Source organism: Fundulus heteroclitus, chromosome 15 (genome assembly GCF_011125445.2).
Source record: "Fundulus heteroclitus isolate FHET01 chromosome 15, MU-UCD_Fhet_4.1, whole genome shotgun sequence".
Lineage (NCBI taxonomy): Eukaryota > Metazoa > Chordata > Actinopteri > Cyprinodontiformes > Fundulidae > Fundulus > Fundulus heteroclitus.
In genome coordinates, this window is record NC_046375.1 from 27,440,583 (window position 1) to 27,455,704 (window position 15,122).

The window sequence follows — 15,122 nt, forward strand, 5'->3', positions numbered from 1 at the left end:
AAAGCTGCGTTTTAGTGGTTGTTGAGGGGAGGGGAGGCTGCTTTATATAATGTGGAGGAGACAGGAGGCCACCATCTTGTCCTGCACACATATTTCAACTAATTGAGAACATGCAGAGAAAACAAAGCCAGGTGAGAGGATGGGAGGGTCATTTTTGCTTCTCCAGCTGACATTGTGGCTGATCTATTCATTTTTTTTTTTTAATCACCCAGCTTTACAAAGATATACAAAAAATAAATGTTGGGTCATCAACCAACAGTACCCACAGGGAACCTGACTCTTAACCAATCAGCTGTTAGCAGCGGTTTAGAAACATAAGCTGCGCGACCCACAGACAGAAGCCTGGAATATTCAGTATTAATGTAATGAGACCACATAGTGTTGCATGGTGTGGAGCTGAATGAAGCCGAGCGCAGCAGTGTTCACAGGAAATATGGGGGGCTTTGTATTTGATGATGATGATGATGATGCACACAGTAAAGATTACCGGCTTGGTTTTTAGTGTGTGACATTACCTAACATGGATCCTGTAAAAGAGCAGTTATTTTGTCAACCACCAGCACTTATGTAACGTTCTTTTCACTCTAATCCAGTCTATAAAAAGCCCCAAACAATTTCTGTACATTTGCTGAGAGGTGGCACTTGTTCTGATATAGGTGGCTGTAACATTACTGAGATGTACACAGCTGAAGGTTTCTCTGGTGATGTGTAATCTGGATCCATACATGCCGCAGTACCTCAACACATGCTGAGGGGTGTTTTGCCTCTTGCTTGATTTAAGATATTTGAATTGTTTTTTTTTCCTTTTTTAGGGCAGCACAATATTGGAAAAACACTGAGATGTTATTGTTAATAAAGATGATATTGCAATTAAGGAACGATTCCTTTAGTATTTCTACAAAGATCTAGATCAGATGTTACAATCAGGGGGAATGAAAGTTCATCCATCTGGCCAAAAATGTCAGACCAGTTTGAATAAATGACACAGACCCTTTCCCATTAGACCTCAAAAGCCCACCACGCATTTCCAATGTGGGGAATTTAATTTTCCCTGGCCTTTATTTTCCATATTGCCTCAAGATTTTTTGCCTTTGGATTTTAAATTTCTGCAGGGTTGGTATTATCAAGTTTGGTTGTCTCATTAAAAGTTCCAAAGTAACCCTGGAATCTCACAAGTTGAAAGTTACTCAAACAGTCAGCTATGATAAAAACTGCTGACAACATGGCTAATGAAAGCCTGTCTAGCCAAGAGTTGACAGGCTAATGGTGGCCTGCAGCCTCTTCAGTGTACATCCATTCACAGATGGCTCTCAGTTGTACCATGACAAGTTTCATCCAAATTTCAGTGATTTGACTAAAGACTTTTTACTTTTATTGGTGGAATCCAGGATTAAAAAGTGGAGCGTCAACTGTTGTGCTTAACAGCAGTCCTCCGATTTAAAACTGCTGTTTATAATTACTGCATCAAGGCTGGTTTACACAGCAGCATTTTTAGCCCGATCTTATTTATTTTTTTGCCCCGATCTTCCCCTCGCGAGAGGCAGCGACTATCTGAATGTTTCTTAAGATAATCTTAAGAGACATTCCTGCCGTGTGTGGTGTTAAGAGTGATCGGATCCACTCAGTGGAACGTCGGGATCACTCCAACCTCAAATCGGGGATATTTTACATTTGGAATAAGATGACATGCCAGTCAAAACATGTAGATGCTTAACAAATCCCTATTCAAAAAGAGCTGGAACTCATACACCTTCATGCTGTCTCATTTTACAATGATTGGTGGTTTGGTTTGGACAATATTTGTTTCTAACAAGCAATGCCAGATTTATTCGCTGATTATTAAAAGCAAAGACTTTAAATTCTCTCTTAACTGACTTTGGTAAAAGTGCATTTGCATTAAATAACACAGCAATTCCCCTCCTTTCCTTGGCCAGTTTTTTTTTTTTTTTTTTTTTTTTTTTTTTTTGTATTCATTATAACCTTCGATCCTGATAATTTTTTTTTCTTTTCTTTGGGATTGATCTATTTAGCCATGTTTCAGACAAGACTAATGTTAACATCAATTGAACCAAAATACACAAAAAGTCCATCTTGGCTAAATGGTAAATGACTGAATTTATATAGTGTTGTTCTAGGGATGCTGATCACTGGAAGGGCTTTGCACTATAGACATATTCACTGGCACTCACAAACACGCACAAAGTTGCCTTATAACTAACGCTCAAATGTAATTATGTAAAATCACGTCCAGTCCTCTAAAATCGGCAGGAGGATTGAACAAATAACAGAGTTGAGGAGTGGGTTGCATTTTAAATTTCCAGAAATGAAACAGCATTTAAAACTTGCATGTAAAAGAATAGTAAATATAATAGCTACTGGTTCTAAAATCCCTAAAGCTTTGTAGAGTCAGACAACTGCAAAAGGAACCAGGTCCATGGAATAAACAGTCATGATTAAGGAGGAGGTTAGCTGATTAACCTCTTGTCCACAGAACATGAGTAATCAGCAGTTACCTTGGAGGATGTAGTCTCTGTAAAAAAAAAAAAAACCCTTAGCCCACAGTGAGAGGGCAGAACAGGGCTGAGAGCAGCTATATGTTCTCTTTGGGTTATTCCAGGATTCCCTCTATTCATCTCCATTGGTCATCCTGTTAACTCTGAGCAGCTTTTCTGTCCCTGCTTGAAGGAAAGGATCCTCAAAGCATGATGCTGCCACCACCATGTTTCAGTGTGGCAATGTTGTCTTAAGTATCATGTGCAGTTATATACGAGAGTCCCTAACAAGACTAAAAGGCTCTTCAATTGATAGATGCAGAGGAGGCAGAGCAAGAACATTTTCAACAACATGTCTTCCCAAGCTGCTCTCCTTTCAAAAGAGTCAGCAGCAAACCCGACACGTGACTGAAGCAGAAGTTATTCCCCCAACGGTGAGCCCAAAGGGTGAGCAGCACATCAGGAGCGCCTGTTTTCTCATAGCTGTCTGATGTTGGTTTGAAAATGCAAGGGTAAAGAGGACTTTTCTCCTTGCAAATAGAGGAAAGCAGAAATCAGCAGAATTGTTCAGTTGCAGTGATAACCTGTCAGCTTTATCACCATGCAAGCTCGTGATAACTGCTTATTGCCTGCAGCTTCACTGTCTCCCAGTATGTCATTGAAATCACCCTCGCATGCAAAAAGCATCTCAGCATTTTCCCAGCAGCAGATTACTGACACTCTGATATACAGCAAGGTTATTAACATATAAAGTTACAATTCATGTGAAGCTACCCTTAGGGCATGCTGTGTTTGCAACATAAAACACGCAAGAGTTATTTTAGTGCGTTACTTCAGTAAAGACTCATTTTCAGATTCATTGGCCAGAGACCTTCTGACTGATAAATGGGTTTAAAGAGTGAAATTCATGGAATTTTAGCTTCTATATGGAGGAAACTCTCCTAACTGTACACCTCCTGATAAACGTTCAGCTATCAGGATTACATGTTGAATGTTTCAAGCCTAAAGATAAAAGGAGTAGAAACACTAGAGGCTGAAGAATTTAAGTACCAATGGTAAACCATCCAAAGGTGAAGAAGAGGGCAAGCGGGGTGATGAAGATTCAAACTAGTGACGCAAGTGATTTGTGGCAAGACAGCTGAGTGAAAGGGAGGCTTATTAAGATGCTGTTGCCCTCAGATGGTAGCACTGTGCTATGACATATAGGACTTGTTTTTAGTTTAGATTATCTTCTACTCTTTAGGGTGCTGTTGCTGTAGTATTGACTATATCAACGTCTAATAACTTCCAGTAAGATGGTAGTAGTCACAGTAAAGCAGATGGTCTTGATGGCTAATTGCATGTAGGGAGATGTACTGTTGAGGTAACTGATTTTTTTTCTTCTTCTTTTTTGTTTCTTTCAAAAATCACGTGCCCCTTGGAAGCTCAGCCAGGCCTCAGTATGACACCTTGTTACCTCGTTCCCTTGTTGTTATGCCGATAATCTGATGGTGCTCAGCTTGTGGCTTCAGCTGGTTTGTGTTAAACACATTCACAAAGTGAGACAGGAATATTTCTGCGCTCAGGGTTGCTTTTCCATTGGTTATCGACTCATTCTTGAGTCAATAATCAATAAATGAATGTGGCGGGAGAATCTCAAGTTGTACCAACCCCTAGAAATGCTACATTTTTCTCCTTTTTATTGTTCGCAAGATCCCCATTAAAGAGCACCTTTACTCCATGTTTTGTTTGGACTTCAAATGCAGAGCTAATGACCTCTTAAGGATTTAATATGACAGAAAAAAAACAGATCAATAATTAATTTTTTTTTTTTTCAGTTCTCTAATTTAGCAATGAAGCTGAGGAAGCTACATATAGTTATGTAATAATTTGTTCTCAAATTCGTCCTCAATTTTCAAAAGATGAAGGTGTAGCTATGTTTGTATTATCCAATTAAAGTATGAAAGCTGCTATTCCCATATTTTCAGATATTCTCTACTGGAGACCGTTTATTTACCTGTAAAAATGTTGCCATTAAAATCATGCACACAATTCCAGCAAAGCACCATAGGTTAGGTGTAGGAATACAGGATTGAAGGTGTTTTAAGCGTTCTTGTGGTCGTTATTGGCATCATTTCTCTAAACATTTCTTCCCCACAGCATCACTGCTTCAAGAAATGATATTTACAGATGATATAAAGTCTACACACCCTTGTTAAGATAACTTGTGAGTTGAAAAAAACAAACAAATCAAAGTAAAATAATTTTCAATCTTTGTGACATAACTTGTACAACGTGTACAGAAACAAATTAAAATCTCCTAGGGAGATAAAATTAAACCACAATCTAAATTGTGCTTACATAAGTCTGCATAAGCGCCTGAACAATAGAAGTGGAGCAGCTGCTTTTCCATTTTTAGAAGTGAGGGTGGAAATTTATGTTTCTGCTTTCTGACAGTTACAGCAATCGCATCACTTTACATACCATGCAAAACATAAATATTAGAACGAATGGCAAGATTTTAAACTGCATTTATTGCTGATTTTATTGCTGTTTTTTTGGGTAGGAGTTTATCAACACGCCACATTATGATTTTGCAATATTTGCCCACTCATGTTTGCAAAAAATGCTCCAAATCTGCCAGACTGCGAGGGCATCTCCTGTGCAGGGCCTTCCTCATATCACAACATATTTACAGATCAGGGCCCGGTGCCTGTGCTTGTGTGGCCCACTTTGCATTTGGATCTCTGCTTTGAGACTTTGTCGCGCTCAAACATGAATTTTTCTGTCAACATTTTATGGAACTGTTCTTAATTCCCTCCACATTGAGTAAAACTCTAGTTCCAGTTGAAGAAATAACGTACCAAAGCACAATGTTGCCACCATCTTGCTTCGCTATGGCTTTGGTCTCTTTTCATGTTGTGCAATTCTTCTTTTTTTGTGCCCCAATATACCTTTTTTAAATTGTGGTCAAAGATTTTCCTTCCACTTATCTTTCCGTTAATTTCCCAGAGTAAAGACCTGACTTCTGCCTTGCAGCCTTAACCGTTAGCCCAGACATATAAAGGACCCAGGGGCCCTGCATACTCTACAGCAGAACCCAACAGAACTCTCCGCTGCTCTTTTAATGTTGCTGTAGGTCCCTTAGCAGCTTCCCTTGTCATTGTCTTACATTAACAATAATTGTGGAAGAATATCCAGTTCTTTGTAATGTTACTGTTAAGCTATAGGTTCTCCACTTGATGATGATGGTTTACTTGAGGTTCCTCTGTGATGGTGTGCACCCTATTAATCACATCGATTTAGTTTACTTTCCCCCTTGAAGTATTTCACTGTTTTTTTTTTGTTTTTTTACAATTGAATTGTACATTTTTTTCCTATCAAAGCTGGAAACAAACCTGAGATCATTTATCCAAGTAGTGTCACAACATTGGTGTGTAGACGTTTTACATCCACCATACATACTCTGCTGTAGTCTTTTTCTCCATATTTCTGTCACACAGATATGGATTGAAAGCTGAGATGTTTTTTTCTAAAGGAAGACTGTTTGTCAAACTTTCCTATAGACATGTAAAACTTTATTTCTGCCACACATCTTGTTTTCATTAAAAGCAAATATTATGGGATGAAATTGGAGTTAACCATTTTAGATCGGATATGAGTTTTGCCTGTCCAAAGTATTGTTACAAAAGAACCCAGTGTTTTATTTAACCAAACATGGACGCATAAGCCCCGTTTACACTACCCTTTTGAAACCGTGCCGAGAACTGTCCGAGCTCGGTAACTGAGATAACTATCGAGGATAAATGGATCAAAATTTCAGACATTCATAAAAATACTAGCTTTTTACTGTGACACACGATTTCCAGAGATGATTCTGCTTAGCAGTGTGATGATCCTCAGCGTCTGTCGTTGTTTCCTGCGTCTTTAAATCCTTATTAGACGTTCGTTTGTCTTATCCACTTCCCAAAAGCCGACTCTGTCAAGTAAATTCACCAAAAGTTGCCTTCTTCGTCTGACTCTCTGCAAACAATGAAATATCACAATTATAACCAAGCATAGCTTCCTGAATGTTATGTGTTATGATTCCCTCCGTCAGTCTACGTCAATAGGAGGCGGGGACCGTGCTAGAGTGATGTGTAAATGGTCGTAAGAACCAAGCTCGGCACGGTTAACTCATCCAATCTTGGTCTGAACTCGCCATGGATCGGTCTACCAGGCTAAATGTAAATGGGGCTATACACTGCAAGCTTGTCATATCCCATAGCATTTTCTCACATTTTGTTATAATCCCAAACTCTATTTTATTGGAATTTATGTGATTGGCTAACACAGAGTAGTGTGTAATTATGAAGTAGAAGAAAGAAAAAAGCTTTTCAATAATTTTTTACAATTTAAAATGTGAAAAGTCTGGTGTGAATTTTTATTCAGTCCCTTTTACTCTGATGGTTCTAAATAAAATCCAGAGCAACCAGTTCCCTTCACACAGGCCAGGGATGACATTTCTGAACATTTAAAGTGGGGTTAAAGTATAAAACTATATGCCAATCTTTGAACATCTCAAAGAGCTCTGTCAAATCCTAAAAACAGCCAAGAGACCCGTCCTTAATCTGGAGGAGCTGCAGAGATCCAAAGCCCAGGTGAAAGATCTGTTGACAGGACAGATGTAAGTAGTGTTCTCTACAAATCTGGACTTTATGGGCGAGTAGCAAGAAGAAATCCTTTAATTGGCAAAGCAAAATGGTAACACTGCGCATCACCTTGAGCACACCTAGCCCCTTTGTGATACGTGGCAGCGGCAACATCATGCTGGGGTAAAACTGTGGGAGGCTCCAGAGACGAGAATGGAGGTTCACTTTTCAGCAGAGCACAAGCAGAGTTACATATAAATGGTTTAGATCAAAACGGATCCTTGTTGGAACGGCCTAGTCAAAGCCCAGAAAACAGATGTTGACAGGTGCTCTCCATCCATTGTGACTGAGCCTGAGTTATTCTGCAAAGTAGATGTGCCAGTTAGTTGTGTCTGTGAATGTGCAAAGCAGTCAGAGGCCTGCCCCGAAAGACTTGAAACTGGAACTGCAGTTAAAGTAGTTGCATAAAGTGCCGACACAATGGAGCTAAATACAAAACCATTTTATTTTTATTTTTTTTTGTTGATGGTTAACCTAAAATTGCAATAAAATTACATTACAGGAGTTAACTTGAGATAATTTAGAAGTTGGAAATACTATTTGAAATGTAGATTTATAGGAGAGTATCTAATGATTGTTTTAGTTAGCCTTTGCTTCTCTACTTCTTCTTGTTTGCAGTATTTCTGACTGTCATACTTCTACTGCTGATGACGCGCCGTTCTCTCAGTCTGTCCTATCGTTGACCAGCTGGGCCAGGCTTAGCCTCCTGCAGAGCTTTTGTAGGCTCCGCTCTCAGGCTGGACTCTGTAGTTAGCAGAATCTGTGCCAAAACCACTTACTGAAATAATTTGGCATCTTATTTATGGTTGGCTTCCAATATAAATCCCCCTGCTTTCTCACCATGGAAAAACTGATTTTTGCTCATGTTGTGGACAGGAAATGTTTTTGTGATATTAAAATTCTCGCTTTATATTTTACCGTCTCATACTCCTCTGTCGACATGGAACCACACTGCAGTTTAATAGATGGGGCCCTTGGTGCTTATTATGGTAACAGCTAACCCACAGAGCTCATGTTCGCTGCTCTGCAAACAGTCAAATCAGCAGTGATACGGGCCCATCTGTGTTTTTTGTTTCCCATGCACACACACTCACCCTCATGCATAGTTAACTCAGTCTAATTGTGTGTACAGTGTTTCTGCCACACAGTTGTGAGCTCAAACATTCCCAGGTTGCTCTCCTCCTCTAATCCTCTCAGTCCACTGGCCCGTTCCTCTCCAATGGAATGAAAAGTACATCGCCATAGAGACTACATCAATGGCCCATTAGCATGAGAGGTGAGGTGAGGAGACAAGACGAGGGACAGAGAACAAAAGGAAGCGTGGTGGGGAGAAATGGAGAGAGAGTGAAAGAGGGGTTTGGATGAACAGAGTGGGAGAAGAGACGATACGGAGGCAGGATTGGTGCAGAAGTATGAGCCAGAGGGAAAGGGATGAATGAAAGAGTGTGTTTCAGAGTGGGCAGAAGGAGGGAGGGGGAGTGGGAAACTTTTAAGAGAAGTGATACATTCACTCTGTCCGTTTAGTCAGGAGGAGCTTTATTGCTATGGATGTTTCTAGCTTCCTCAACCTTCCCTCAGTCCGTCCTTCCTAGCTAACATGCTAATCACTAAGTTTTCCACAACCCAGGAAAGCATCCTGTAGTTTCCAGAAATACTTCAGTCACAGATGCTCAGACTGATCAGAACATTTTCCAGTTTAAATGGTGCCTTTGCTGTGTGATGCCTCAGCGTCTGTCTGTGGCTAGTGGATACAGTCCATCCAGCTTGGAGCTAGGTCATGATGGCTGTTTTTACCATTTTTCAGCAGATCAGTGAAACTTTGTTTCTACTTTTATATTAACATTTTTGTTTTCTTTGTAGCCCGAGGCTAGTTTTCAGTGTCATGTTAGCCGAGCTCTTTTAATGTTCCAGTTTCAAAAGTGCATGAAAATGTTTCCTAGATACTGACCCTAGAGTTTTAGTCATTTTGATCCTTCCTTTACAATCCCTCTTTTAGAAAGAAAGAGCCAGCATGACTGGAGATTACTTTATTAGCACAACACAACCCTTCTAAAAGCTACACATTTCTCTTGCTTATGACAAAGGTAAATTCTGCTGTTTGGAAATAGTTCCAGATAAAAGAAAAGCATATTCTTGCTGTGGAAACTAAACAAGCGCCAAGAATCATTTTCTTTCTTAAAAAAAATGGAAAAACTGTTTTCCAGCCAGCAATTAAAGCATGTGTGTTAGGCCTCTGACTGAAAGCTGTACTTCAGCAGATAGCCTGCCTATTAACAGGCTAAGATAAGCTTGTTTTACTCCCAATGCTGCTCTATATTGAGTGCAACTTCAACAAGTTAACACTCTGTAGTTCGATGTTGAAAAGTATGGATACATGATGCAGGTGTTTGTGCTTCAGCTTAACTCTGCTTTTTAAAATCAAAATAAACACTAACTAATAATCAAGGTAGCAACAATTAAAAATAGCTGATGATTCCAGTAGCAATTTGAGAATCTTATACATTTCAGTTTTAAATCTTTGCATCAGTTTTGTATAATCACATTATTAAATATGAAAATGGCACTGTAACCCACACTTAGTCCTGTGCCATGTGCTCAGGCTGAAACCGTTTGAGGATCTGCAGACAGCCCGATCTATTTAAGGTCTGCTCCACTGTAGCTTTGGGTCACACCAGTGACCATGACTCCTGGTTTGTGCGAAAGAGAGAAACTGGATACAATCAACCTCCGACCTCCATGTTGCTTTCATTTGAACCACTTTAAAATTCTTATCCTATTAGGGTCAAGACATTCTGTGACTTGGGGAAGGACTTTTACCTGTCGGCTTTCTGTGGTTCACACAGCACAGAGCTGTCCTTTCTAAACCTCTGAGCTCTGTACTTTGCTTTTGCTACTCCAACACATCTTGGAACAGTGTATCCTGGTCTCTAAGATGAGTGAGGGTATCACTGCTGATTTACTTAGTCTGCTAACTTGCAAACAAAAGCAAAGTCTCTGAATTTAGTCAGTTCCCTTTTTATGTGAATGAGCAGAACATCTATGAAAACATGAAAGTAAAAATAAAGTTCTGTGCCGTGTCCACCAATAAAGATTTCTTCACCTAGACATTTTCTGTAGCTATTCAACACTTTTTCATACATCTTAGGAGGGATTCTCTTTGCAAATTATTTGTTTCTTGGCTGATACTTGGAAACTCAAAGCTCCCTAGCTAGAATGTACACTTTCTGTACATTTCAGGTCAGGAGGCTTACAAGGCTTCTCCGTGACCTTAATGGGCTTCTCCGTTGTGTTTTTAGCGGTGTATCTTGCCGCACTAGTTTATTCATTATCCAGTTAAGCGGTCAGCTGATGAACTTTTTTTATTATGATTGGTACTGCAGCAACTGTGTTGTGTGGTGCTTTACTGCACAATTCAAAGGGGGAGCTCAGACCAACAGAACCTGGTCATTGGGCTGTCCATGTCCTTCAAGCTGCAACAGCAAGCTAACAGCAAGCCTTAGCTTATATTGTCCAGGAGGTTTGCTGTGACAGATTCACTGTAGCAGGTACAGGAGCTCTACTGACCTTTTTATGTTGCTCTTAAACATCCATGTTGTGCTGTTAGCTTGGCATGTAGCACCAGTCAACATTTTGTTTTATAGGGATTGTTTCCTTAAGACCATCTGATTGGTCTTAAGAATTTTTCAGACCTAATGGTCTGAAAAATACGGTACTGCAGATTAAAGAACGAACAGACCAAGACATTTATTAATACTGAGGGTAGGCTACCCATACGAAGATGCAATCAATATGTAGTAGAAACCAGCCTGGTGTTCAAAGACAAGAATTTTAGATTTGTTAATACAGGGGGGGGGTCAAAGTAGAGCCTGGGGGCCATGTGCCTCCCTTTATTTATTTATTTATTTATTTATTGGGTGAATAGCTGGGTTTCAGTCACGTGATGATTATGACGCGGCCAGGGGGCGCGATTTCAGATGGAGGGCAGGACGTCTGTGAAGTTAGCGTAAACATGGAGGACACCATTACCAAGAGCCCATATTGTATGGAGTTAGAGCCTGTTTCAAGACATAGATAAAAGGAGTTGATTGACAGATATGTTGGACGTGACCCGTACCTCATGAAAATGAGTGAGTTTTCGGTGGAGATTTGCCGAAAGTGGCGGCCGTTGACATAACAAACTATCTGGTCCTTCAGACATCGTATTACACCAAACAGCAAATGAAGGCCTTTAATAGTATGGAGGCATATAACTTCTTTGTCAGCGGGTGGGTCCACAACCTCGGCACCAAACGTCTCCACGACGATCATCGTTTAGTCTTCGCCAGGGTGAGTGTTTGTTCTTATATTGTTTTATGTGTTAAAAGATGCTAGTGTTAGCAGTAGTGGCTATAATGTCAACGATCATGCAACACATCTTAACAACAACGTTAACCTGACAGTTGTTTATGTTTCAAGGTAAACCATGCTTCTGATTTGGGCTTAGTTTTTTGGTAACCGAGGTTGCCCGTCGTAGCCCAGTCTACCGACTCAACGTCACCCAAAGCGCTAGGACAGCCTAAACAGTCCCAGTGAAGTCCATATTAGACTACCGGTAACTTATTAATCATTACTAAGTAAATGAGCATTTAACAACAACCTTATGCTATATAAACACAACCACAAAAACAAGATAGCTAGCTAACATAACGTTATAGCTTACCTCCGATGAAATAGTCGCTGCAGACACGGGCATTGGCTGACTCTGCTCCTCCAGACCGCAGGCGTACGTTTAAAATCCATTTTTTACGGCGTTGTTCTGTGAGCTTTTTACAATTTTCACCTTTATGAACGACAATCTTTGGTACTCTGTAAAAGCTCCTTTCCTTTTCTCGGTTCGAACGATTGGAGCAGCCGTAAACTACACAAAACATAGGCATTAATATAGACGGCAGATCCTCAGCTACTTGACTTCCTGCCCTCCATCTGAATTTCGCGGTGTCGCGAAGCAGCACTGTGACGTCACGTGAAACCAAAGAATTGGACAAATGGACAATTTGGCCATCCAACAAATATAGCAGATGCACCTTGACACATTTTGACCTTATTAAATAGAAAATATTAGGTACAGCATAAATTATTCTTGCTTTTATTTTAATATCATAGTATGGCCACAAACATCCAGTGACTTTTTGCTGAAAAACAGACTAACAGTGGAGTTGGTAACAGGCATTAGTCACTTGTGGCCTTCTGTTGTCTAAGTTATGGTTGAGCAGAGAACCAATAATTTTTAGGAGGAACCTGGAATACTTAATCTGTAGATACTGAATACAGGCAGAAAGTCTAAAGCAAATCTTTGTCACTGAATAATTACACTTATTAGTTTTTTGCAAAGATGGCTAACGTTGCTGTCTGGCTCCTTCTCAAAACCTTGGTAGAGAAAAGGCATTGATCATCCCAACGGGAATGTTGGATGTCTAAAATAACTTCAGAGTGCCTCTAATGCTGATGTACCGGTTTATCGCTGTGTTCAGGATGGGACATAGAAGGAAGCATCTGCTGTATAATGAGTTAGCAACAATACAACGCTAACAATCCGCCCACATAATTCAGCATGATGACGTGTTTAGGTCATGGTTTCTATTTCAGGGTGTGGGTAGAGGTATTCTTGAATAAACACATTGCACCCCCTAGATGAGCCCACTCAGCTGCTCCACTTTTAGCTCAGGCTCCAGAGAGGGGACTGAGGCCTCGTGGTTGGTCGGATGCCGTTCTGCTGTCACCGTCTGCCCAAAGGTTGGTTCACATTTCCATCCGGGAGCTAGTTGGACTGTCCTCCAGGCGGCCCGGCAGTTGTTCCGTCCGTCTCTAGACAAAGTGGTCTTTCAAAGAACTAGAATAAACCAACTCTAGTTTTAGTTTTTGGGGTGAAGGTGTCGGATTCACCTGTTACCAACGGCAAGATGACCCGTGACTCGTAAGTTTCCTTTTTTTTTTCTATATTTATTAAGCAAGGGAGGCTTTAGAAGTGGGCTGTCTGTATGTCTGTGGATTTTCTCACTGCCTCCCTGCAGTTCCATTTACCCATCAAGACTATTGTTCTCCTCCGCTGCCTATCATTCCCCCCACAAGAGAAACATACTTTAGCTTTTAGCGCTGTCTACAAATTCATTCAGTATTCTGAGCCCCTGTTGAAAACGCCTTTCTCCCACATGAGAAGCTGTAATATTTTTAGATCTGCCTCGGTTGTTAAACTCCTCAGAGTCCAATCAGAGGGGGTTTCCACTTCACTTACAGTATACGATTCGTCTCTCCATTAAGTGATGGGGCACTTTTCTCCTTCACTGCTTCTGGAGCTGCTGATCCAGTTCAAAGAAACGGGAGAAAAAAGCTCTTTGCAGGCTTGTATATGTTGGCTTGACAGGGAATTATTTAGGTGATGGAATTTCCTATTACTTGTACCATCTGCTGTCCCTTTGGCTTGAATGTGAGGATCCCCTGCTGATTTAAGTCATAGTTGTTCACTGGTGAGCTCTTTTAAATCATTTGGGGGTAAATTGGATCTTCATGGATCTGCGATCTGCAGAAGTTTTTCAGTCTAATGATCAAACTTTCTTTCCAAACTATGAGAAGCTTGTAAAGTGACTACCAACTAAATAAACTCTCCACTGCTGCTGCTGCTGCTGCTGCTGCTAGCCATCTGTTGGTTATAGTAGAACATCTTTACTTGTCTATTATTAGGTATATGTTCTGTTTAAATCAGATTTAAAACAAGTTTATTATACTGGTTGGAGGTGAAACTGAATGCAGCACAATTTGTTTTATCTTCATTTACTTGCTTTAATTGAATTCATGTAACACTTATAGGTCTAAAAAAGGTCTAGAAATGCACCGATCACAGATTTTGTGGCCATTTTCCAATCTCTGATTTTGAAAAGATCTCAGTTGTTGGCACTGATCTTAGTGGATGTCTGTTTCTCTAAGAGATTCCATAAACATTAAAAAAAACTTTCTACATCCATATGAATGAAAAATAAAACTTTTAACCATTAAGTGATGAAACCTTTTCGTCATTGAGACATGAAGTTCTTTGGAAAGCTCCTGTTTTGAATTGGCACCTGCCTGCTTGTCACCTCCTGCCTGTGGCAAGGCTTCACCCAGCTACAATGACGTCATTGTTCAGATGAGACAGCAGAAGCTGCACGGGTCAGATGACAGCCCTGTCCCACCAACAGAATAATCTGGCTCAGTTTCTATGCTCTGCCGTCGTCTTTCTTATATAGTCAGGGTTTTTATGACCCGTAGCTGACCAATCTGAAATGATCCATTGTTGGATTGTTTCATTTGATACATTTAATTTGTTACTTCACTATTGTAACTAAAGATGATTGTGGAACAGATTTGTTCTGGGACAAATTTCTGGTTAAATAAAGACTTTTCTGTTGCAGGTTTGTTTTCCCTTCCACCCGCTCTTGTGCAAAATGACCCTGGGGCATTTAAGTTGATCTGAAAACATCCCTTGTGGCATCTGTAAGGAAAGAAGGTGCCTTTTATGTTGCTGCCCAGTCGGTTCTAGCTTATATTATGTGATGAGAAATTGTCTTTTGAAATATGTTTCCTGTCCCTGTCTCTTGTTAAAGCCATTAATCTGAGATGACTCTTCTCAGTGAAAGAATAAAGATACTATTGTCCCCTAACTGGGATGGTTTTATAGACTCATGTTGGTTGGACCAGTCTGCTCCTAGTTATGGTGCTCCTTAGCTCTGAATATGCCAAGAGAGTCGGGTTCATCTGTGTTTCAGCAACAGCGCGCTTCATGTGCTGACCAGAGATGGAAAGAGTCGTAAAATACTGCAAATTATCAATTGGCATGACGAGGGAAACGGGACCCTCTATGTGCTTTCCCTGGAGAACCAAACCTTTACCTTAGCTCTTAGATTTCCAGAAAACTGCCAATATTTCCAAATCCACTATATTCCATGAC

At 40.3% G+C, this 15,122-nt stretch overlaps 1 protein-coding gene across 2 annotated transcripts in view; it reads left to right on the plus strand.

Annotated features, from left to right (window-relative positions):
• enah (ENAH actin regulator) overlaps nt 1-15,122 on the plus strand; it is a 131,517-nt gene that overhangs the window by 28,279 nt on the left and 88,116 nt on the right. Inside the window, exon 1 of one of the 2 annotated variants that reach the window (XM_036147095.1) lies at nt 12,930-13,115. The exons of the other annotated variant lie outside the window; for it this stretch is intronic. Within the exon in view, the coding sequence (XP_036002988.1) occupies nt 13,102-13,115 (14 nt within the window). The 5' untranslated portion in view covers nt 12,930-13,101. Of the gene's footprint in view, nt 1-12,929; nt 13,116-15,122 lie in introns of those variants that run through there. 2 annotated transcript variants of the gene reach the window in all.